The sequence below is a fragment of the Bombus flavifrons genome, chromosome 3 (genome assembly GCF_040668555.2).
Source record: "Bombus flavifrons isolate JBK064 chromosome 3, iyBomFlav1_principal, whole genome shotgun sequence".
NCBI lineage: Eukaryota > Metazoa > Arthropoda > Insecta > Hymenoptera > Apidae > Bombus > Bombus flavifrons.
Genome location: NC_138444.1, coordinates 8,087,976 through 8,111,963, shown reverse-complemented (window position 1 = coordinate 8,111,963; position 23,988 = coordinate 8,087,976). Strand labels below are relative to the sequence as shown.

General features: G+C 35.3%; 4 protein-coding genes across 5 annotated transcripts in view; 2 read left to right on the top strand and 2 right to left on the bottom strand.

The window, feature by feature from the left end:
- The first annotated feature begins 9,303 nt into the window (after nt 1–9,303).
- OXA1L (OXA1L mitochondrial inner membrane protein) lies at nt 9,304–11,374 on the top strand. Its single transcript, XM_069110184.1, has 8 exons — nt 9,304–9,493; nt 9,559–9,733; nt 9,809–9,886; nt 9,948–10,277; nt 10,367–10,446; nt 10,531–10,794; nt 10,860–11,025; nt 11,094–11,374. Exons 1-8 carry the CDS (start codon nt 9,431–9,433, stop codon nt 11,243–11,245), a joined length of 1,308 nt encoding a protein of 435 aa, XP_068966285.1. The 5' UTR covers nt 9,304–9,430; the 3' UTR covers nt 11,246–11,374.
- Nucleotides 11,364–12,356, bottom strand: galla-2 (MIP18 family protein galla-2). Its single transcript, XM_069110185.1, has 3 exons — nt 11,918–12,356; nt 11,759–11,838; nt 11,364–11,676 (listed from the first exon to the last, which is right to left on the bottom strand). Exons 1-3 carry the CDS (start codon nt 12,036–12,038, stop codon nt 11,407–11,409), a joined length of 471 nt encoding a protein of 156 aa, XP_068966286.1. The 5' UTR covers nt 12,039–12,356; the 3' UTR covers nt 11,364–11,406.
- Nucleotides 12,357–12,431: 75 nt separating this feature from the next.
- l(2)k09022 (HEAT repeat containing 1 homolog l(2)k09022) lies at nt 12,432–20,217 on the top strand. The gene is made up of 7 exons (XM_069110182.1): nt 12,432–12,571; nt 12,661–12,809; nt 12,887–17,550; nt 17,831–18,148; nt 18,429–18,883; nt 19,010–19,460; nt 19,675–20,217. Exons 2-7 carry the CDS (start codon nt 12,668–12,670, stop codon nt 19,843–19,845), a joined length of 6,201 nt encoding a protein of 2,066 aa, XP_068966283.1. The 5' UTR covers nt 12,432–12,571; nt 12,661–12,667; the 3' UTR covers nt 19,846–20,217.
- Nucleotides 19,964–23,988, bottom strand: part of LOC138178384 (uncharacterized) — a 30,772-nt gene continuing 26,747 nt past the window's right edge. The window contains exons 7-9 of one of the 2 annotated variants that reach the window (XM_069110183.1): nt 23,370–23,552; nt 21,196–21,280; nt 19,964–20,578 (exon numbers count right to left, since the gene is read on the bottom strand). In XM_069110183.1, coding sequence (XP_068966284.1) covers nt 20,509–20,578; nt 21,196–21,280; nt 23,370–23,552 — 338 coding nt within the window. In that variant the 3' untranslated portion in view covers nt 19,964–20,508. Of the gene's footprint in view, nt 20,579–21,195; nt 21,281–23,369; nt 23,553–23,988 lie in introns of those variants that run through there. The other variant, XR_011172687.1, reaches the window with a different exon arrangement.

Below are 23,988 nucleotides of genomic sequence, written 5' to 3'. Positions count from 1 at the left end.
AACGAAATGGAACGGCACGGTTTAAATTAATTATTTCGATATTTCGAACTGAAATAAAGATCTTAATTGCTAGCTTCAGTGTCATCGGTCATTATTTACCGTCGAAAAATTTACCACTTCGCGCTTTATTCGTTTCAACGAATCGATTTATTCCGCCGACACATTTGCACAGTTCGATTAATTTTTCATAACGATTTTAATTTATGTAACAAGTAATGTATTTATCGTAGCGAGCATGAAAAATTATTCATCCGTATCAATTACCAAAACGTTTGAGATCCGGAAGCTCTTCTGACGTGAAATGAATTCGTGCGCCGATTTCGATTCAATTAACCATTGATAACGGTTAATGAATTTCCTTTTGTTCAGTTTAGCATCCTATTGATTATATTATAATACGTATTACGATACAATGCGTACCCATGGCGGCGTATCTGCAAATTAATTAATAGCATAACATAAGATAATTTATGCGTGACACGATGGATCGATCGGCGGACGATGATAAAACGCCGTGCGCAAGGATCGTCGGAGGCAAGGTCAGGTAGTTCGTCATTAATTTACAGCTCGCAGAGGGTTGATAAAATCGTCCGTTGGTGAAAATGAGCATCCTTGACTTTAACTGTCCTTTCAAACTGACCGTTTAACACGTGTCTGTAACACACACCCCTCCCTGATTAATTATTCCTCGTCATCCCCGACCGATTATTTGTTAATTAATTCTATGTCGTTCTCGGATTTTGTATAATATTTATTCGTTAAACCTCTCCGTTATATAACTGTTGAATCTCAGAACTCTTTAGCAAAACTCTTTCTTAACAGATTTACGAGATCTTTTTTCATGATTGTTCCGGTTAATTGTCCTACTAGTTTTTTTAATCTAATAATTTCCTTTTTTAACGAAACCTACCCTTAAAAACACTCTTTCTTAATTTTTAAGTTAACTTTTTCCTGAACAGAACAGATACAGAGGGATACTAACGCCTCCTCAATAAACTAATTCTCTGATAAAATTCGTACGTCGAGAACGTTAAAAGACAAAAAAACCTCTACGATTCTAACTCGAAATCCGACTATGTGCATAAAAGTCGTGGCCATAATTTCGGTCGGGCAAAGAGGAAACCGAAAAACCGGCTCGCTGATCGATCTAGATCTGTCCACCGGAAATGCATACGTTTCTATGATATATACACATCCGGCGCCACGCCTCCTCGCCTCACCTGCTGCATGATGCCTTGCGCGATGATAATAATAATAATAATAATGCTCATCCGCATCGTCGCGAACGAGCATTCATAACAGACATCTCTCGAGGCACGTGAGCGATAACGTGTGCTCACCCGTTGTATATAAGTAGTTATATGCTCCTGGCTATCGTGTATAACGAGTATGCACCTCCTCAAAGACGAAAGCGTCGCGATTGCGTTCAGTCTCGAGCGGATCAACGTTCCTTCAACGATTAACTTAGGGAATCTCCTTCCTTTTTATGCAAAATTCTTCGCAGTTACAGTGCGCTCTTGGGAACAAGATTTTTCTCTTTTCTTCTCTCTCTTCCTTCCTTTCTTCTCTACAGTAGTGTGAGAATTTTTGGTTACAACGAAAATCATGATATTATATTCAGCACAGAATGAAAGTTGAGATTTTAGAATTGGTATATTTTGGAGAATTTCCAATCCCCTTTTAACTCTGCGTAACCAAAATGTTACTTGATTTTCCGGGAATGAGTATTTTGTAAATACTGAAGTAAGAATCCTTTAGAATAAGAATCTTCTGAAGTTTATTTTAGATCATATTGATGTTCATACTTCGTGAAAATGAAAGTATGACTCGCAAGAGGTACGGAAATATAACGAGACGCTATTTATACACGATGCCGCAGCATCTAATCGCACTGGCAAAATATCAATTTTGCCACACGTAATCGTCATACTCGATTTGCCGTATAACCGATTGCCTACCTATGTGCGCGTCTAAAATGAAGAACTACGGTCGTTCTGTTAATATTCCGCCACAAATATCGTCCACATCCTTTAGCATTCAACATTGTTCTGAACAAAATGGAATCTAATATCAAAATCGTTTTCTCAATAGCAAGATCATTAAGAAAGCCATTTTCAATTTAAGGATCAAATCTCTCTCTCTTTCATTTCACATACTAGATGATAATTGCCTCTTAAATGAGATTACTTCATTTCGACCAGACAAACTCCATGTCAGGTCGCCAATTAATAAGTCAATCCGATTTATTGGCCGTCAGTAAACTAATTAGCCACGTCAAAAGGACTAGCTTCTTTTTGAAAACTTAATATCCTCGCAAAATGCCAAGTTCGCCGATAAATTCGGTAGCTGGCATCTTGGACAACCGGAATACATGATTGCGTGATAGAAGAATGATCGATGAAACGAACAGGAATTGGCAAAAGTCGAGGATTTGTTTTATCGTGGAATTTGAGTGATCATCGTAGAATCAAATTGTATGTTATATTATATATTATATGCCCAATATTATGATACCTACAAATATTTTGTATAAATCGAATGCTTCTCACTGCTTGTATTTTTTAGTTATTTTGTTATAAATCTGTTATTTCATCCGTGCCATATGTATTATAATGTAAAATGTTAAATGAAGTATAATTTGTTAGAGTTCTTTAATGATAACACAACTTTTGTCCTTAACAAGATCGCTTAAATCCAAGTAGGTATGCAACTCGATTAATCCGGGCGAGGTTTAACAAGTAACAAACAAGGTACAATAAAAACGAACGACCAAAGGAGCGCAAAAAAAAAATGAGGAAGCATCAACTAATTTGATCAAAGAGGAAGCATCGCGTAAGCGGAAATAACGATAGTTGCTCTGTCACCACCCCTTGGCGGATCCCGGAATCCCACGGCGTTTTCCGGCCGAACAGCAAAGCTAACAAACGTATCCTGACTCTCTTCGTATTATCGTCGTTATTTTCTGTATTTTATTTTTCTTTTCCTTTTTTTTCACATTTTTTCGTTCCCCTCTCGATTCGAACAGACCAGACTGCGAATTTGTGGGAATGTTCACGATACGCTCGCACATCCTCGTCGACGAATCGCGAGAGGGAAACCTGGCTGGTCCCACGGGCGCTTCTCTACGCGGTGGTTACACGCGAGAGTACGTCCTCGCGACGAGCATTAAGTAAGCATTATGATAAGTGGCGTGTTCGCGAGCCAATTCGCGACCTCCATTGTCTCACGCGCGCGAATTTCAATGGACCCGTCACGCGAACCCCTAGTTATGTATTCTACCACTGTCTGTCGGATTCTAGGGATTTTTCTAGGGGAATATCGTTCCGTCACTTTGCATCAGTTTGAAGAAGATTCGAATCAGCTTGAAAAAGATTCTATTTCACAACACATTGAAGTATATGTACAATGTATTTTTTAAAATATGAAAAACATTTTTAGTAGATAGTTTCCTATTAAAGAGATTGTCGTGGTCGAATTGAAAATAATCCTGAAACAAAACGGACGAGTGGTATGAAATCGTCAATGCAATTTTTTACGGTTATTGAATCTAAATATTGACTGTTGAATGCATCGCTGGATATAATTTCGAGATTAACTGCTTTTATCTATTCATCCGATATTTAAATTTTTACTAAAGACCCTTCGGAACACATTTCATCGAATTTCGTTCACCAAAACGAACATGCTACACTTTTAATACAATTTGTTACATATCATGCGTGATATTTTAAATGTTGGCTAAACCCATTGTTTTCCATCATCTTTCCAATTGCGTGATCACGTTTTATTCAATTATTTGCGTTTTATCGTTTTCACTTCGATCGTAACAAATAAGCGATGAGAAAATTCGTTTGAGATTTTGTTCTCTTTTTTTTTCTTTTTTCATATGATGTAATGTTGCACAGACTCGAAACATTGTTACACTGTAAGATAAATTCGACGAGCGAGTGAAAGACAAGCAGCGAATCGCAACGAATTTCCGAGACTGTGATTGTTCGTGTTTCAATCGGGCACACGGCCGATCTCCTGAACTACATTTCGCGCTTTGCAAACAATAAAATGCAACAACGGGGGCGCGCTCATAAAGCTAATCGAAAATAATTTCTCCCACACCGACAATGCCGATTCTGTGATTAATCGCAGAATCCGCTTCAAGTCGTCCGGTCTTTCGCACGTTAGTCGCGTTTCGAATTTCATGTCGTATAAAAATTAGTCGATTTGTAATCTCCATTGGGGGCCACTTGATGTTAGAAACACTACTTCTACATTTATTTTTTAAATAATAATTGTAACCCCGTGTTCATAAAATATTTCATAAAAAGTCCTTCTGAGACATAAACTAAATTTTTAACCAAAAATCTATAAACTAATATTTTAACCAATCATAGTTATCTAGAGAAGGTATATTCTCTCAATGAAAATAAAAGATAGAATGCATCAAAACTCTTTCTGCTTAAAATTTCGTAGATTGCATAATATTTCCGCAAGAAGATCTTACAAAAAATAAACAAATTTCTTAACCAAAACTGCAGCCGGAACGTATCCTTTCAACAAGAAACGTAGTATAAAAGGTATCGAATTTTTGTTTCGCGCAGAAATTTACAGACACGGTCCCGTTAACCACGAATGGATCGGTTCCGCGAAAGAATTCCTTTTTTCCACGGAGATGATGCTCGCACAACGATAATCGGGCGTAGCAATCGTGCGACATTCGCGATGAAGAAACTTAGTGAATGAAAGGAAACCGGTGGTGGTTCACACGCGTCCGGGCACGCACGTCGCTCTGCCTCCTCGACCATTTACCTTAAAGCGAGGCGATTTCCTTTTGCACGTTATGATCCCACACAATGCTGCACCTACGACGACTATCTAGTAGATTATCCTTCTGTACATACCATTACCTCGACACGCGAGCCCCATGAACAAGAAAGCAACGAGAGAACAGGCAACGATCAGGAAAAATTGCGGCTGATGACGCCGATATACATGAACGAAACAAACAGATTGCTCCTATTACTGAACAACGTAGCATTATCTTTCCATTTTCTTATTCTTTTTCTGCTTCTTTTCTTTTAATATGATTTGATAAAAGTGGACCATTGTTCCCCTTTTGTGTAACTTTAATCGCTCGATCTTTGATTCTAACGATTCTGATGGCTCCTCGACTTTCGAGGAAGTCGTTAGACGCATCTGCGCCCAAATAACATCTCGTTAAGCAAACTTCGTTTTCGCTTAACTTACACTTCAGCATATGAAGATTCATGCTTCAAATATCGAAGTGTGCACATTCAGTAAGTTCATTTGGAATATACACCAGGCCATATCTATTCTTTTATAGATACTGATTATTAATAATGGAAATATATCTTCTGATATTTGATGATCAAGATGAATTTTATCAAACAAAACAAATACATTAATCTTTTAGTTAGTTCATAACTTGTGTCAAGAGCAATGTGGCGTATAATAAATAAAAGATTAAAAAGAGAATGAATCAATCCTTCGCTCAATAGATGTCACAGGAGATAAACAATATCTTACTTTGACTTTCGGCTAGCTAAACCAGTAAATACGACCTTTATCGAGCGATTCAAACTGGGAACCAGTCCCGGTATAATCTTTGAAAGAAGAAGAGAAACACAGTGGTCAGCTCTTTCGCCGACACGGTGCCGTACTTCCTGTCCAATCACGACTTTATCTCTCCCTGACGAATGCGTACCAGGCGCTAGCCACCTGAGATCCCACAGATACTAGGAGAGTAGGCATCGAAAGAAAAAAAGGCCGTACCTGTTTCCACAGTCGTGTTAACAGCCGAAACTCATAAAGACGTTTAAAAGTGGCCTAAAGGAGAGAGACGAGACACGACCATCTCCTTTACCACCGAAACACACCTTCGTCGATTCTTCGATGTCGCCAGACACCGACCATTCAAAAACTGGCGACGATGAATAGACCGTTCGTAGAAATTCGTTTGATTACGTGTGCAGGGTGATTTCTTATAACTCGACCGGTTTTACGAAGTTTGACATTATATTTTCTTTGTTTTGTTCGGTTGTACGCGATGAATAATTCTGTCGAAACTTCGTTTTATTGGATTATACAACATCGTGCTTTCATGAGTAAGTAAAGGTTGCTGGCATAAATTCGTTCAACGTATCAATTAAAGCCAAACTTTCATCTAATCGAGTTGTTCAACGTATGATTAAAAAATGAAGTTCGTTTTGTTCAAATTTACAAGATTGTATCTAATCGATGATCGATTCCACGTTTCGTAAATTTTGTTAAAAACATACGAATGGAAAATTTTTTACAGAAAATCATCAATCTTAGCAAATAAATCGTGAGGTTAACGAAACGTTAGTCTTTAAAAGGTTAAAATAAAACACCCTGTACGTTATAATTTCCTAAAGGAAGAGACGTAAACGTAAAAGCATTCCTCTCATTTGCAACAATATTTTCAAGCTTAAACGTTTCATTATACCATTAAACTCTTCCCTGTGCGAGACGCAACTCGACAGATGACTATTAAAAGCGAACGAAGGACCGTTACCCGTCACAAGTATGCATTACCCACCAAATTTCATTCACGATATTAACAACACTTTCGCAACGTGGCTGATCGAACCGGAATCGCAATTAAAAATTGATTTACAACAGCCGCCGTGTCGGTTCGTCATTAACAACGCTCATGCGCACGCGCGTGAGAGGAAAAACGGCAGCCGGTGGCAGCGTGCAAATTTCGCGATAATTGGCGAACGTGTCGCTCGCACGCTGCTAATATCACGATGGAATCGCAACGAGCGAATCGATCAGGCCTCGATGGATCGCCCAGAGCGCAATTTGTCATAGACAAGAATCTCCTCGAGGATGCGTGATCGAGACGCGCCTCTACGAAATCGGCTGTCATGTTTATGATCTAATTACCTATGATTTCGATCTTCGAATTCACGATCGATCCGTTTAATCGGTTACACATTATCTTTGGTTATTTCTTACAGGCTGAGATCGGTTAGGAACGTGTTCGTGCAAAATTGGTATTGTGTAAGGAAAATCCATTAGGCTTGTTTGTCTTAAAGGAAATTTGTCAATGTCACGTGTCTGTTTCCTTTATTTGAATACACACTATCTTTGAGGTTTATTTGTAGAGTACAGTTGCTTATTCAGAATCATATTTTTAGAAAGATAAAGAAATGCAATCTAAATAGAGATTTGTTTCACGTATTACATAATATAAAATACCAACTCATAATACGTCATAAAAATTTTATAGATTTATATATAATGACACTTTTAGGGATCTGAATGATTTTTTGTAAAGCATACGAATGAAAATTTATTTTCTCTGAATTACATATTTTTCCATATGCTTTTCACATTAATTCCTTTAGTTCTAATTCTATACTTTAGTCGTTGGCAAATTAAAAATGAATGGTGTGAAAAGCACTATAATTTTATAAAACGAAATTATAATATAATTGACAATGAATAGATATAATATATAGATGAAAGAATGGATAATATCTTAAAAAAGTCTAGTACAAAAGTTGTTAATTTTCATATGTCCAATTACCAATTTTACACTTTCCTTTGTCCACTATATAAAGTGCGTAGTCATTTCAGAAAACGAACAGAACTCATTCAGAAATTTAAACTTACGTAAACACGAAGTCTTATGGACTACAAATCAGATCATTGTATTGATCAAAATGAATCGTCACATAATATAATCTCAGACAAGGTTATAGATCCTAACCAAAATCATTATTACGATTTGTAATTAATGGGACACTGATACGTAATGGACGGTCAGCTTTCTCAGCAAAAATGACTTCATCTAACTAGGTGTTCGTCTTCACGAAAATTCTGTACGAACCAGGTTTTATCGGCACGATCAAAGGGATCCCGATACGACGTTGACACAAGGCTGAACTTGGTGTCGTTCCTCTCCTGTGACAGCTTCACTATCTTGTTCTTTTCGAAGAACGCTCAATCCCATTATCTTTCGCCCTGGTTGACCTGCTACCCGGGCGTAAAGTGGGTAATCCTGTCCAAGAAGCGATCTTCAATCTTCTACACTCTACGCGATGAATACCAGGTTCTTGGGAGGTTTCGAAGGTTCGATTCGTTATTTTGTCACAACGGTTGGTGTTACGTGATGACTTTCTTATAGATATGAATTTTAGTTCTTCAGATAACTATAAAATGTCAAAAAATACAAACTTTATTTAATTCATCCTGTGTACTTGCAAATGTGTTCAACGACATTAATCTACAATAACAAAAAAGGAGAAATCCTAGCACCAGATGGTTAATATAATTTCAATTTTGTATAACAACGATGTCAAAAATAATTTCGTAAATCGCTCCAGGGGTGAAACCTGACCGGATAAATACTTTGACTCGAATCTAATTGAACGTTACGGCACGCATTCATAAAAGGAAGAAAAGATAACAACGAAGCGGTAGTTGCGCCATCGAAAAAGCGGAGTTGTTACCGAATTATTTTGTGGAGAAATTGACAGTCGGTGCCAAAGCATGGTGGTTAGAGACCTTCGCTGACAATGTGGATCTGTAATTAGAACCGTGCCGTCTTCTGCCATTCCTCTCCGTTTCACGATCTTTTTCTTCTTCTTTCTTTAATCTGTTTTTGTTCACGTGAAATCTCACACAGCTATGTATTATCGTCTTAAACCAACAGACCCTGTGACGAGTAGCAGAACCTGGTTCAAAAGCAGCTACGTGGATCAAGGTAGGCAAAAGGGGGAAAGCAGGTCCCGAAAACGAAAGACGGCACGAGAGAAACTTAAATAGTAGGTCTGTCTTTAATAACCTTGGTCCCAAGACGCAAACTGAATGTCATTGCAGTAGATTCGATCACGTGAGTCGGCACTGACAGCTTAATTCTAGTGTCGTGTCAATGGCGCAGCTTGGCCTCTCAAATTCGTGAAAGAACCGGGGGAATACTCCGATATCAAAACGCCACACGGCGCCACTGTATGCAACTTTATAATTAATTCGAATCAGGATCAGTACTATGAAGAATTGCGGGTATACGTCAAAAAGGAAGTTTGTTCGAATTTGTATATTTTCCTTCGTTTCATTAATTAGAACATTTTGCGACATAGAAAATTTTCGATATTGAAAAGCATATTCGTGTTTGGAAGCTAAAAATTCAAATTTTGCAAATATTTATATACAGTAGCTCGATAGGAAATTTTTATGAATATACTTAAAAATTTCATTAGTACCTCAAATGTAACTTAAATCTGAACATATTCTCAAATTGAACTCAGGATGCCATCTGAAGTATAGTGTGACAACTTGTAACTTAATAGTGGAATTTAATTCTACACGTGATATGAAAATCTCTTTAATTTGCTATACCTTATCATAATATAAGATTAAATATTACTAGTATATAAACAAAATCATGTTGACACGATTATGTGTACGTGTTAGTCAAAAACTGTTAAATACAAATATAGGATTTCACGTAAGTTAAACTCTTGTTTCTCGTTAGGTTATGTTACACTTATATATATATTAAAATATTTTCAGAAAACAACAGAATGTCACTTTAGCGGTCTCGCATATAATATAACAAATGGTCCTTTGAAACGGGATTGTGTATTAAACGTTCATAAACTTTCGAAAATTCATAAGATTTATTTCGCTCGGTATGAAAGCACAGCTAATACAACAATAAAAGAAAATGCATCAAATACGCCACCAGGTGTGAAAAATCTCTAATTTTATATATGTTCTAAAAAATGTAATAATAAAAAATATAGTCTACAATGTTTTTTAGATTCACCTGTGCCACAAACACAAATAACAGATCTAAATAATTCAGTACCAGAGAAAGATCTATTAAGTGAAATACCAGGTAATATATTTTTTACTTTTAAGTTAATTAGAAGTTGTATAATTTTTTGTATTTTTTACAGATCCACCTCTTCCACAAATACCATTGCCTACAGAAATCACAGAGGTTATTAAACTACATGCAAATGGGGAACCTACCTTTGAAAGCTTAGGATTAGGTGGATATGGCCCTGTAGGAATTATTCAAACATTTTATGAATTACTTCATGTTGATTGTAATCTACCATGGTGGGCAACAATTGTACTAACTTCAGCACTTATCAAAATTGCAACATTTCCATTTTCGATATCTGTACACAAAAATACTAGCAATATGAACAAAATTATACCACAAATAATAAAATTACAGGACAATATGACTGAAGCAAGAAAATGTGGAAATTCACAAGAAGGTGTGTACTAATATGTTTATCCAACATATTATAACGTATGTACTACTATATATTTATCTAAATAAATAAATTTTATTTTTGTCTTTTAGCTACTGTATATGCTTTTGAATTACAACAGCTGATGAAGAAAAATAATGTTAAGATGTTTCCTGTTTCGAATCTTTTGAAGGTATGCAATTGAATGGGTATATTATGTACTTAAGTACATCTGTGATAATTTAAATATTAAAATTTATTCCTATATACTAAATAGATCGGATCACATCTACCAATATTTTTTGCTCTACGACAAATGACTAGTAAACCTGTAGAAAGTTTAAGGGAAGGTGGATTGTGGTGGTTTATGGATTTAACTAGTAGTGATCCATATTATCTGTTGCCACTGGGTACTACTATAACATTGTATGCTGTTACTTCACATACATTGAAGAATACAAAAAATTTGACTCCAATAATACGAAATATGTTCAAAGCAGTACCAGTTATTTCATTTTTATTTGCAATGAAGTTTCCAGGAGTAAGATACATAGCTCTTATTTATCTTTACTTTGTATCGTAAATATTAAAAAGAATTTGTTTCAGGCCATTTTGTGTCACTGGGCTGTTTCAAATATTCTAACCATAGTAGAAAATCAATTAATGCATACAGGGAAAGTAAGAGCATATTTTAATATCCCTCCTATAGAGCAAGTGACGATCAAAAATGAAGTAAAGAAAGACAAAGGCTTCAAGGAATCATTCTCTGATGGTACTTTCAAATAAATATTCGCAGTATAATACAGTTTTAGATTTATTACATGAACAATTTTTTTTCAGCTTGGACTAACATGAAAATATCTAATAAGTTAGCAGCTTATGCACGTGCAGATGTAAAACAATTTAATAAAGCAGCTAAAGGTCCACTCCCAACGACATATAAATACAACCCAGTAAAAATTTATCAAAAGCAACATCAGCAACATCAATGAAAACAATGAAAAAATGAGATTTTATTTAATTAGTTATAAAGATCTAATTATAATAATTTGAAATTCATGTCAATAAACTAGAAAATAATGATAAGATATCTCTAATAAATTATATACAATTATAAATGATATATGTTGAATTTTATATCTTTAAGGTAATATTAACATTTTATACCAATACATTGATTAATCACTTCAAGTAGATGATTATTTTCAAGAGCTGCTGCTATTCTTTCTTTATCAGCTAATTGTTTATTTACTGCTGCCTCTGACATATGAGCACCTGGTGTAATTTCAACACTAACCTTAAATCTTGAAGGTAGAACTCGCAGTAATTGTACTCTAATTGATAAACCAATTAATGTTGCCATACTGCAATGTGGTATTGTTGGAGTAAATTTTACATGAACTGTGCTTGCTTTATTATCAATCTGAAAGAAAACATATTACTTTCTTTGATAATATGGTTAATAATGTATACTACAATCTTTTTATATCATGTTTGTGTGTTACTTCGATGAGACTTTGTTCTACCACATTCAATTCTTCCAATGTCAAAGGATATTCAGGATCATTGATGTTTCTAATCAAATCTGTAAATCATATGTTAGAAAAAATAATTGTATACGACATCAAAATTCAGAAAACATTATAATATTAATAAATACATACCGAAAATTTCACGTGCATCAAATTCATCTACAATATCTTCATCTTCATCTTCCGCAGTAATTTCTCTTTCATCTATTTTTTTGTATAATTTGGGATTAATATTTTCAAAGGAATCCTCCATTTTCTTCGTTAAAGAAATGAGAATTTTACACTGTTATGTAAACGTCGTAAAATTATTTTTCCGTTTTATTCAGAAGTATGTAAGTATTTGTATATATATATATTAATCGAAGCTTTTTAATCCGAGCACAGAAAGTAACGTAAAATTTATATCGGAGATTAATACAATATTTAAGGATCCTTTTAATTCAAATGAATGATAAAATTCTAAGGATCGTATACAATCCAATGTTGTGATAGGTATTTTTACGCGTAATACTACCGTTGGTGAAAAGAGGAAAAAAGCATAACACCGTACAATTTGTAGCGACCACGTTCTTCAAAGATCTGCCTGTGCATGCGCATTCTAGTTAATTAGGGGTTACGACTTACAATTTTACATGTACCAAATGCACATACTCACAAATGTATATCTTTATTTCGGTAATTTAATATATCATAAATACTGAAAATATTTTGTGATATTTGTAAAAAAACCTTTGTACTATATTAAGGAAGGTTTGACTTCATCTATTTTTAACGAATAAAAAAAAGGTGAGGTTATGTACAGCATAAGGTTATGTGCATGTTTTATATATCTATATCTTTTTTATGTTTTGGATTATAAATAATTTTAATTACAGTTTCAAGATGGCTACATCTCTTGCGAGACAATTAAAACAACTAAGAACCCCTCAAACGGCACTACTGCATCAAGATAAAAAACATGCAAGCTTGTTATTTGATCCCACAGAAGCTGCTAATTTAGACAGAGAGACAGTTTTAAGCATAGGTAACACACTTTATTTTATGTTTCTACCTCTACATATTTTTTATTGAAGCAATAATTGATGTTTATTTCTTCCCCAGGTCAAAATGGATTGCAAGAGTTGACTAAGCTATCAGACGTATTTTTAGAATTTGAACATACTCTTTTTGCACGAAGTTCACTTAATCTTGAACGTGCTGTGCAAGATATTAAAGTTAACAAGAAGTTAGATAGACAGATAGAAAAGTTTCTTATCCTTCTATCTCCTTACTTCTTGCTCAATAATGCTCATAAAACTCTTGAATGGTTAATATGTAGGTTTCACATACAAGAATTTAATAGAGATCAATTTTTGCTTTTAATATTACCTTATCACGAAACTCGGATGTTTGCAAGAGCATTACAACTATTAAATCTATCTGATGATGCTGATAACTGGCACTGGTTAAAACCCCTTCAAAAGCCAGGTGTTCCCTTAGCTACAATAACATTAGTCAATCGTCTTAGTTCTGATAATGCTTTGCTAAAACTAATTTGCAATCACGTAATTACCGCTACTAACACATATTCAGAGCGAGCGTCTTCTTTAAGTACTCTGTATGCATTTTACACAACTTCAATATTAGGAATTATCGATCAATCATCTGGAATTTCCGAAGTACAAATGGGTCATATGTTGCCAGCTATTTTAAAAGGTTTAGAAAGTTCCATCTCCGATTTCGTAGCCAGTAGTTACATGATCTTAGCAAAACTGGCGTTCAAAGAGAAACTGAATGATATAACTATGGAAAAATTACTTCTGAAGATATTCAAGAAAACGCATCTAAAAGAGGAAGCATTGCACCTGTTATTCTTCTTGTACAATATACCAATTCATCAACTTGCTACAGTTCCAAAAAGTCTTGCTACTCGACTATCGGAATTGTCCTGGTTCATAGAGCTCGCAATCAAGCTTCAATCCTCTAATGTGAATATATTAAAATTCATTGTATCATTACTACAAACAAGTTGTCGCATGATTTTGGACAGTCCATCAGAAACAGTTCGAATACAGAATATGGTGAATGAAATATTGTCACGAATAAAGCTGGATGATATTGGAGTGGACACCATTTTGTGGAATGTATTACAGAAGGAGTTTCTTTCAACTGACATGAAAAACGAAGCTAGAGAATTTCTAATAAGATTGTATCATACTCTTGAAAGAACGTATCCTGAAAGATTCGATGATTACTTGAAAGGATTGATGAAACGCAGCGAAACAGACAAAGATTCCAAACTGGCATTGGAATTCGTCACATCTTGGCATTTTGGAGCCAAGGACACACAAGAAGCTGTTGGTATACTTGACAAATTGATTCATATCAATCCTGTACAAAGAATTGTAGCGTTGGAAATGTTGGCAGATTCTGATGTGAATATTCCTGAAAGTTTCCAGGAGATGATGACAACCACGATACAATCCAGATTTAGTGACACAGAAGTAGACGTAATCAAAGCTTTGCTCTCTATTTCTACGAAACGCCTAACAAGTCTTCTGTCTGTAGATATATTGATTGATGAGTTGAAAATATTACTATCGACTTGTCACACCAACCGTAGGAAAATACTAGCGAAACCAGCGTTGAAAATCCTATTAGAACTCTGTAAAGTCGGAGATGATACTAGCGTATTCATTACATCATTGCCATATTTGTTCCCAAATGACGACGCAGACGTGGATATCGCGATGGAAGTATTAGAATCAAACTTTGCTAGGAACAATATTTACATGCAACACGTGCAGAAGGATCTAGGGAAATTACCGAACGCAGAGGCGGTTTCATCGGCATCTTTTCATAATATATTAAACTGGGAATTGCTGCCGCCAACAGATAGCATATTAAGCGCAATGAAGCAACAGATCGCTCATGGTGATGCAGCTTCCATGTTTTTCAACCTAATTTTACTCGGATCCGTATGTAGAGTCCCTGTTGGATCTCTGGAACCGCAAATAGCTCGAGAGGTAATCGAAATGGCCACGGAGATGATTAAAAAATACCCGCAAGTAAAGTTATTACAAAATTGCAATAATATTACAGGAGATAATATACAAATGGCCATAGAATTAACTTCTCAAGGTGTTCTCCCATTGCAAGTTGGTACCTACGTTCTGGAAATGGTTCACAGACGTCTCGATTTGAAGTCAAATCCGGCGATTGATTTTGAGAACAATCAACATCGTAGTAATTTGATTTTGAGACTTCTTGAGATGTTCTTCGAGGGAATAGACAATGTATATTGGTGCAAGCATTATTCTCGTTGTCTACAAATATTTTTCCAAAGACATTTCTCCACGATTCAGGATCTTATCCGCTTTCTCTCTCAACTGTACATAAAGCCTGTGAAGGTGCAAACGTCCTTTCATTGCTTGAAGATAACTCAAGTCCTGCTGAATCAATGCAAATCTACTGAATGGGCGTTCGAGGATAAAGTCTTTGTTACAAATTTATTACTTTCGTTAGCCAGAGAGAACAATGAATGTCGAATAGCATCATTAAAAGTACTTGAGAAGCTCATAAGCAAGTGCTCAAGTGCTCAAGTGCTTAATCGTTGCACAATGGTGGATCCTTTTCCATCCTTACTGCAAGAACTTGTCATCAGAAGCCCAGAAATATCTTTAGATCCTGATCAATTATCTTTATCTCTTTACATTCTATTATCACCTGATCCAGATGTATGTAAACAATTGAAGACAGATCTTCGAAGGAGGCTACAACAAGCGCAACAAATGTTATTCGAGATAGTCATGGATCAGCAAACTCCTTTACATATTAAATCACAGCTGCTTGATATTCTAGTTTACGTGAATGGGCCCACAATACTTCAACAATTAGTTCCCCTTGGATTACACCTTTTAGAAATGCTTCAGGCTGATTCTAAAAATAAATCTGCAGGAAATTTGTTGAAAAACATACTTCAGAGATTCAACAGCGCAACAGTAAAGGCACTCACTGTTGAACAAGTATGGAAGTTATTCGAAGCTAGCATAGAGGAGCACAAGATCAAAGTAATAACAGAATCCGGAAATCAACATCCACCAAGTGTGATTCTTCTAAAACAAATAGGAAGTACCTTCTTCCAAAAAGCTGAAGAAGCGTCTAATGTTCTTCAGAAGAAAATTCTAGCTAAATTAGTAGATGTAGCCACTGATTGTGAAATAGGAAACATTATTTCTTCAACCAATAGAGCAATGAGAAAAATTCGAGTGAACGCACAGCTCATAGTCGACGAGCTACAGATCATGAAGGATCTCAAGAATGCTGAATTAAACGACAGTAAAATGAAAAATAAAAGACGGATCAGTCTCATTCGTGCTCCTGACCCAACCATCATCAACAGAAGAGAATGGAAACGTGGCGTGACTCTCTTAGAGTTCGTTCAACAAGCTGACAATATCGAACATGAGGAATTACTCTACCCGATCCTGTTTAATTTGCTGAAGACATGCCTCAGTTTCGAGGAACAAAGTCCTATAGAATATACGAACCAATTATTACTATCCACTATTCATCGATTGACAGTGAAGAAATTGCCTATTCGTGATGCTCATTTACAAATAGACTTAATCACACAATGTATTAGAACTTCAAGGAATCCCCAAACTCATCATCATGCTCTATTAGTTCTAGTAGAGTTATTAAAAATCGTCGATGTGAGATGTGCTCTATACACTATAATGCCTATTTTCACTTTCATGGGAAGTTCTGTGGTACGTCAGGACGATGCTTATTCTATTCAAATAATATCCAAGACCATCGAAACCGTAGTTCCTATAATAAACGCGGCTGAGAATGAAACTCACGCTTGTGAGGTTCTAAGAACATTTATCGTTTCGTTACCCGATATTCCAGAACATAGACGAACTCCATTATTTGTAAAGTTATTACAATTATTGGATAATCATTTTCATTTGTATTACTTGTTGAGTTTCGAAAGCCACGTTATGTCGAGAACTATGCGTATTACGAATCAAAAGACACCTGGACAGAGATTAGAATTTGCTCTACAGGTATCTCAAGAATTTCCACCCACGAGACTTATTCAGGTTTGCGTGAAATTGGCTCAGTTTCTGAAGGAATTGCCTGTAGACATAGAAGACGAAGAAGGCAGGAGAGCTGCGATTTCGTTTAAATATAAACACATCTTTGATGTTAGTACTAGTAGTCCTAAACACTTAAGACATTATAAATATACTCTGGTCCAGTTTTTAAGTAATCTGTTATCGTCACCTTATTTTATTAATAAAGTCGCCGAGTTCGATTCTACCGAAGTGAATAATGTGAGACCATATTATGATCAACTGATTGTTGAATTAATCATACTAATCCAATGTACCTCAAAGAATGCTGATAAACATCAAGGAAAGCCAATTGCGAAATATTGGAAGGTTCTTTTGCATCATTTATATGACGTGTTAGATTTGGTAAATAATTTATTGCCAAATGGAATATTCTTGGTCAGTATCAAGCGTCTGATAGAACATAATTTACTGACAGTGAAGAGAAAAGCCTTGGAGCTTCTTAACACGCGTCTTCAACAAAGAAAGTTTAGTGAAGAGGATCATGAAGATTTGTTACAGTTGATTGAATCTTTGTCGAAGACAGTATCAGTGGAAGTAAAGCCTGAAACGCAGGAACAGGAGATTGTACAGCAAACTGTCTTGATTACTATAAAATTGTTGGCGAAATTGTTGGCTAGCGATCATCCCATACTGTTCAAACCGGTAAGTCGATATATTATTTAACAGAAATAGAAAATTATTGGTTGACCAGTTGGTCATTAATAGATTGCAGATGTTTATGCAATTTCATATTTTTGTAAACGTAGCTGAAAAAATAAATCTTAAATGGAGAGTTGTTCTATTTGGCAACTACAATATTATAATGAAGACCGTATTTTAAATATCTTATATATTTTTGCGAAAAAAAATCCATTACTGATAGACAATTAAATAAATTAATGGATACAAATTTTTATTATTATTATTACTATTTTTGTTATAGATTCTTGAGACGACCACTGAGCTGTTAGGTTCAAGGGAAGGACCAGTATTAGCCAGCGCTGCTCTTTGTGTCGCGGAATTATGCAGTTCTATGCGTATTCACGCGATACATTCATTGAACAAATTTGTACCGGCGATCCTGCATTTGTTAGAAGATCACTGCCATCAAGGTGTGCCGGATGTAATAGTCGTCAGTATCGTAAGCGCGTTGCAAAAGATCGTCGAATCTGTAGGGAACTTCTTATCTTTGTATTTGGATCAGTTACTGTTTGAACTGGCGAGATTAAACTCTCTGTACACTGATACGGAACATCAAAAGGTATGATTTACTACTTTATTAAATACTTCTGTCGCCACGATAAATGTATTTTATAAGCAATCGTATACTAACTGTTCACTATCTTTTAGCCACATTTCGTAGGTTTCTCAAAATGTTTTCACCTTTTCTATTCATTCCCTATTGTTTACTATATTTTTGGAGATTTTTTACATATAGTTTTTAACTATCTGATATGATTTTATCAATATTTGAGACTACATTATACAATTAAACGATAATCACTATTTTTGAAGATTTTTCTTGTTTACCATTTTCACAGATTGGCATTGTAATATCACGATTAAATGCAACAACCCAGAAACTCTCCACGTGCATACCTTCGCGAGTGCTGTTACCAGCAGTCAACAGGACATATATGACGTTACTTGCAAAGAAATTGTACCAACGTATCCCGGCGCTGATGAACGTGCTAGTAGAATCATTCAATAGTGCTCAGCCTAACGATATAAACGCAGTTATACCGGATTTAGGCACATTCTTCTTGAAGGTTTTACAGTTTCGCGAAGATATTTCAAACTCGCCAGATGACATGGAAGTAGACGGATCGGAATTAACGTTGAAGGATGTGGTGGTCGTAGAGGAAAGCGCCAGTAAAGCATTAGTTGCTTTAGTACTGAAACTAAGCGAGACTACCTTTAGACCACTTTATTATAAACTTTACGACTGGGCTGCTAGAAATCCACAGTACAAGGAACGAAATATCACTTTCTACAGGTTGATTAAATTATTTTATCTGAGTTTTATTTTATTTTGTAATTTTTTGCATTTTTGTGTATTAAAGCTTACTTATGGTTACCTAATCACGGATAAAAATATATAAATTTTTATCATCTGTTGCAGACTTTCAGCCAACATAGCAGAGTGTCTAAAATCACTTTTCGTTCTGTTTGCTGGTCACTTCATTAAGCATGCAGCAATATTGTTAAGTAGTAATAATCCAGCGATCATAGAGGAACCGCAGGAGATGACTCTGCCTGAAGAGTTTAGCAAAATCGAGTTAGTAGAAGCCATTTTATTGACTCTATATCGAGTCTTCAGTTACGATGCTCATAATTTCGTGAGTCAAGAGAGGTTCGAAATACTGGCTCAACCAATTGTGGATCAGTTGGAGAATACTTTGGGCTCCACAGAGGGCTATGAGAAAAGAGCGAGTGAATTAGTGGTGCCTTGTATTGCTGCCTTCGCTAGTGCCATTCCTGATGACTCTTTGCACAAGCAATTAGTGTACCAGACGTTGCTGAAGACAAGACATACGAAACCATATGTTAGAACCGCTGCACTAAATGCGTTGGTGAGTAAAAGCTTATATTTTGTCAAGTTAAATGTATTAATTATTATTGGGTGATTAATATTAATTCATAATTGGTTACAAATAATATTGTAATGATATCGTTACTGAACGATTATATTAAAACGAAATAGATTTAGTTAGTCGCATCAGAAGTACAATTCGATTAAGTTCATAAAATGCTAGTAATTTAATATTTTATTTCACATGAATATAGGTTGAAATTGTAAGGAAGCTTGGCGAAGATTTCATGCCACTCTTGCCAGAAACTATACCCTTCTTGGCAGAAATGTTGGAAGACGAAGACGAAACTACTGAGAAGTATGCTCAAAATGCAGTACGCACCTTGGAGGAGATTTTAGGCGAGCCCTTACAAAAATATTTCTAATTTCCAATTTAATTTTTTAAATAAATTTCCAATTGTTTTCATAAAAATTATATATATATATATATAAATATTATCCTTCTGAAGATGGAATTTAATGAAATATTCGGAAAGGCAAATGTATTATGAAAACATCTGTTTATTCTTAACTTAAGTCACAATTTGGACGAAATATAGAATATATTATTTCCTTACATTATAATACATTATCGTAAGTTTATGTGTACGTATGTGTGTCTGTATGCGTGAACATGTAGGTAGAAGACCATGGCAGCACTAATTAGGCGCCTGGATTCCTAAATATTGACAGCGGTTCTTATTACGAGTGGCGACGAGCGCATTATAGTCTTTTCTTCGAGAGCGTCTCTGAATTTCGCGCGCGTAAAAAAGACATTTTCCAGTCATGTGTCCCAACCAAAGAACATATAACTATCAAAATCGAATGAACACGAGTTTCGAGGATCCATCTGCAGACTCGACGATTATTCTTCTTTCTAAAAGTGGAGAAGAAAGAAAAAAAGACGATGTTCGATACTCCTCGATGATCCTCTTTTTAGAGATCCATTTTCGTTTGGAGATCATCCTCGTAGAAAAATGCAACGTAGGCCTTCTCGCTGACGCTTTTTGGGCTGGCACCGTAAATTTTATCGCTAATTCTAACACGAATCACACCTGTGGCACCTCGGCTGCGTTACGTAGAGACATTTCCTCGCCCTGCTCTATTGATGAAACTTTCCTGCAAACGAAATTTAAGTTTCACTTTCTGTATTGCAAGAATATTTGTTGTGAACTGCAATTATTGGATATTGGACTGTTCAATGACACCAAAGACAAATCAAAATAAGCCAGAATATTCATACGTGAGTTTTATTATATTTACTTAATTATTGATTTAAGAATATTTTTAAAAATAACTCTTTATACTAGTATACGATATGATCGCTTATATTAGAACGATAAAAATTGGTCAGCAAAAAATAAAATATTCAAATAATCATGAATATACTGCAATACACTAACCAGGATTTTGCCTTGTTAACTGACCATCGCTATCCCTACCAGTTCTTGGAACTGAATATATTTTCACATATTGAAAATATATAATACTAATATGTCAGATATATATATCTCAATGAAGAGATTTACTCAGGAGAGTGAAATTACTCGGGATTCCTTGAAAATTGACCAGAATGATAGCAAGCAACAATCATTTAACATGCCATTGCGATATTCTCAAATCATGAATTCGTCATGTATAATCAAACAGGTTGCGTTGTATGTATAAACAATTAAAATCAAAGGGAAAGGAACTTTGGAGCGAACAAATGGCACGGCTGCACGACCTTTACTCACCTCTTTCTATACTGAAAGATAATGTAGACGATGATGGCGTTGCCAACGAATAGCAGAGCAATTAGAACGGTTGGCAAGACAATATCTGCAAAGGTTAAAAAAACATAGATTAGTAGGTACATCGTGCGGATTTTCGTCTTCCGCTTCTACAATTCGTCATTCCGCGACTCACTCTTCCCTCCCACTTGAGAAGCGTGTGGCACAGTGAACTTCGTACTTATGCGGATTGTCTAATCGGTCGAAGTTTGTTATTTGAGTGCCAACGTTTTTGCGTTCTGATTGTTATTTAATCGATCGAGTTATAATGGTAATTAACGAAAAAACTGCGTTTTTTGTAAGAGTCATCTTCATTTACATGTTGATGTAAATATGAAAATACACATATGAAAATCTCTAGAATATCAGTTTCTTTTTTATTGACAATTCTGAGGATATATCTTTCTGAATAACTGTTTTCTTCATTTGTAACAATAGAAAAGGATAACTTTTAATTGTGACAAGCATGATGCTAGTTAACTTATTTCTTTTTAAAGGATCAATAACGAAAGTACTATATTCAGAATTTAATGTATTCCAAAAAGCCAATATATTCCAATGGAGATGCAAAAACAATGAAGAAATATGCGGATAATACAAATTACCTTTTACTTATGGATTGCTTATGATTAATAGAATATATAAAAAAGATATGAAAAGAATGTGTTGGAAAGTAAGATCGGAATAAATATACGTAATGACTTTGAATGACACTGAACATTTAATTCGGTTCTATTGATTTCGATTACCGATAGTATTTAAACGGACATTAATACAATAACATTGTTTTGTTCTCTATTTTGCAATCATAACATTGTAGGTCGGCACTTAATGTAAAATCGATAATCATTAATCAACAAACGAAGTTTACTACGACTTACAAAACAGAGAGAGAGAGAGAGAGAGAGACAGACAGAAAGAGAGAGAGAGAAACCAGTTCTTTTTTATAATCTGCTGTGAAAACCTGATAATCTTTAGAATTTATCATAGTCACAATCTCTTCAAGACTCTTGTATAATTAAATATAAACAATTTTCTACATTTTAATTCCAATCTAAATTCCATTTTTTAATCCAATTGTCAAATACAAAATTTACAAGTTCCAATCAAATACAATTCACCCTTTAAAAATCTTCATATATTTTCAATTTCGATAAGACGCACTGTGATCTGGGAACAGTTTGTTTCGTGGCCGATATCGGACGATTTTAATAGAATGAAATTTACCAGAGGAAACGAGAAACGCAAACGCGGCGAATGTGAACAGTGATAACGAACTGCGAAATTTTTACAATCGTACTAATAGGCTTGTCCGTTGTCACGATGTTCTGAACGTTAATTTCAACAGAGAGGAACAAGATCAATGGGCTGTAATATTCCCGTCAATTATTCCGTAATTCTGAGAATCGAGCAAACTACGTTGCTTGATGATGAACATCAAAAGAATTCGGGCGATTGCTCGGAAAAATAATTATAACAGTTCTTTATACAAAATGGAGTTATACGTTATAATTGGTTCAAAGATATTTGTAAATATAAAACGATCGTGTCATCTACGATAAAAGAAGGAAAATAAAATACGAAGAGAATAACAACAGTTTTAAACATTTGCGTGTTTCATCGAGATTACGCATATCGTTATACACGCATATAAATAACAATTTTGGACACAGTTCACGGATTATATGGCAATTACGCTGTTATGAATGATTTTCGAACATTTCAATACCGGTGGTGAATAATTGCCGGTTGCACGTGACATGTTATCGGAAAAACGACGGGATCACCGACGAAACGTGATCTCTGTTTCACTATTCTTCGTTTCTGTCTTTATTCTTACAACATATTCAATCACAGTGTCACAATTCGTTCGTAACGATAACAGTAAGAAAAATTATCGTTCGTTATAAAACACCGAATAAATACACGGTTGATATTTCCTCTTCAAACAGCTTACGCTGTTAATCGTTGCCCTGTAACGATCACTTTTCTCGGCAAACTTTCGAAACACGAAAGAAAATTTCAACGAGTTCGAGTAACTTTACGAATCACCGAAACAATCTGACGAGATGATAGAACTTAATTAACGAGTATGTTTAACGTATTGAAAAGAAAATGTTAGAGCTTCTTTTACTGACCTACGACGTAGTCTGTTTGCTTCATCATGGCTGATTGCGCCGAATCCATAATGTTACCGTTGATACCCGCGACTGCGTCCTCGCCCCGACCAATCCTAACTCCAGTGCCAAGGATATTATCCCCCGAAAGACTGGATAACCGATTATGGTCGTGCTCTGTCTTCAGGATCACCGCCGACGTGGCTGTAAAAACACGAAATAAAAGAAATGATTTCGTTGAACGAGAAATGGTCTAATCGATGGTCGACTACCTGAAGTGAACCTAAGTTTGATGACCTTACATGGTATGGGTTCTCGTAACTTTTTACTATTATTTCACATACTCACATGTGCAATGTACATAGACCATATGTGAGAATTTTGGAGATGGTTTATAAACAAATTGAAAATTGGGAAAGAACACGAAGAATCGCGTTTTTCATTTTTTGGAAAAGAGAATTTATGGAGAAATTGTGAATATATATTAAAATATTGTTATCGCTTTATCAAGTTAGAGATACCGGTACTAAGAAGTTGCTAAAATTCTACATATTTTCTTATCTATGTATTCAACGGGCTAAGATCTTTCTGAATGTAACATCATTTTTGTTTTCAATATGTTATCAAATAACCTTCGCAG

Bases quoted from the DNA above. Each gene is read 5' to 3' on its own strand.
- galla-2 (XM_069110185.1), bottom strand. From the start codon at position 12,038: ATGGAGGATTCCTTTGAAAATATTAATCCCAAATTATACAAAAAAATA. The intron at 11,839-11,917 runs GTATGTATTTAT...TATGATTTACAG, and splicing joins TGATGCACGTGAAATTTTCG to ATTTGATTAGAAACATCAAT. The intron at 11,677-11,758 runs GTAACACACAAA...GTTTTCTTTCAG, and splicing joins TAGAACAAAGTCTCATCGAA to ATTGATAATAAAGCAAGCAC.
- OXA1L (XM_069110184.1), top strand. From the start codon at position 9,431: ATGTTGACACGATTATGTGTACGTGTTAGTCAAAAACTGTTAAATACA. The intron at 10,278-10,366 runs GTGTGTACTAAT...TTTGTCTTTTAG, and splicing joins ATGTGGAAATTCACAAGAAG to CTACTGTATATGCTTTTGAA. The intron at 11,026-11,093 runs GTACTTTCAAAT...ATTTTTTTTCAG, and splicing joins CAAGGAATCATTCTCTGATG to CTTGGACTAACATGAAAATA.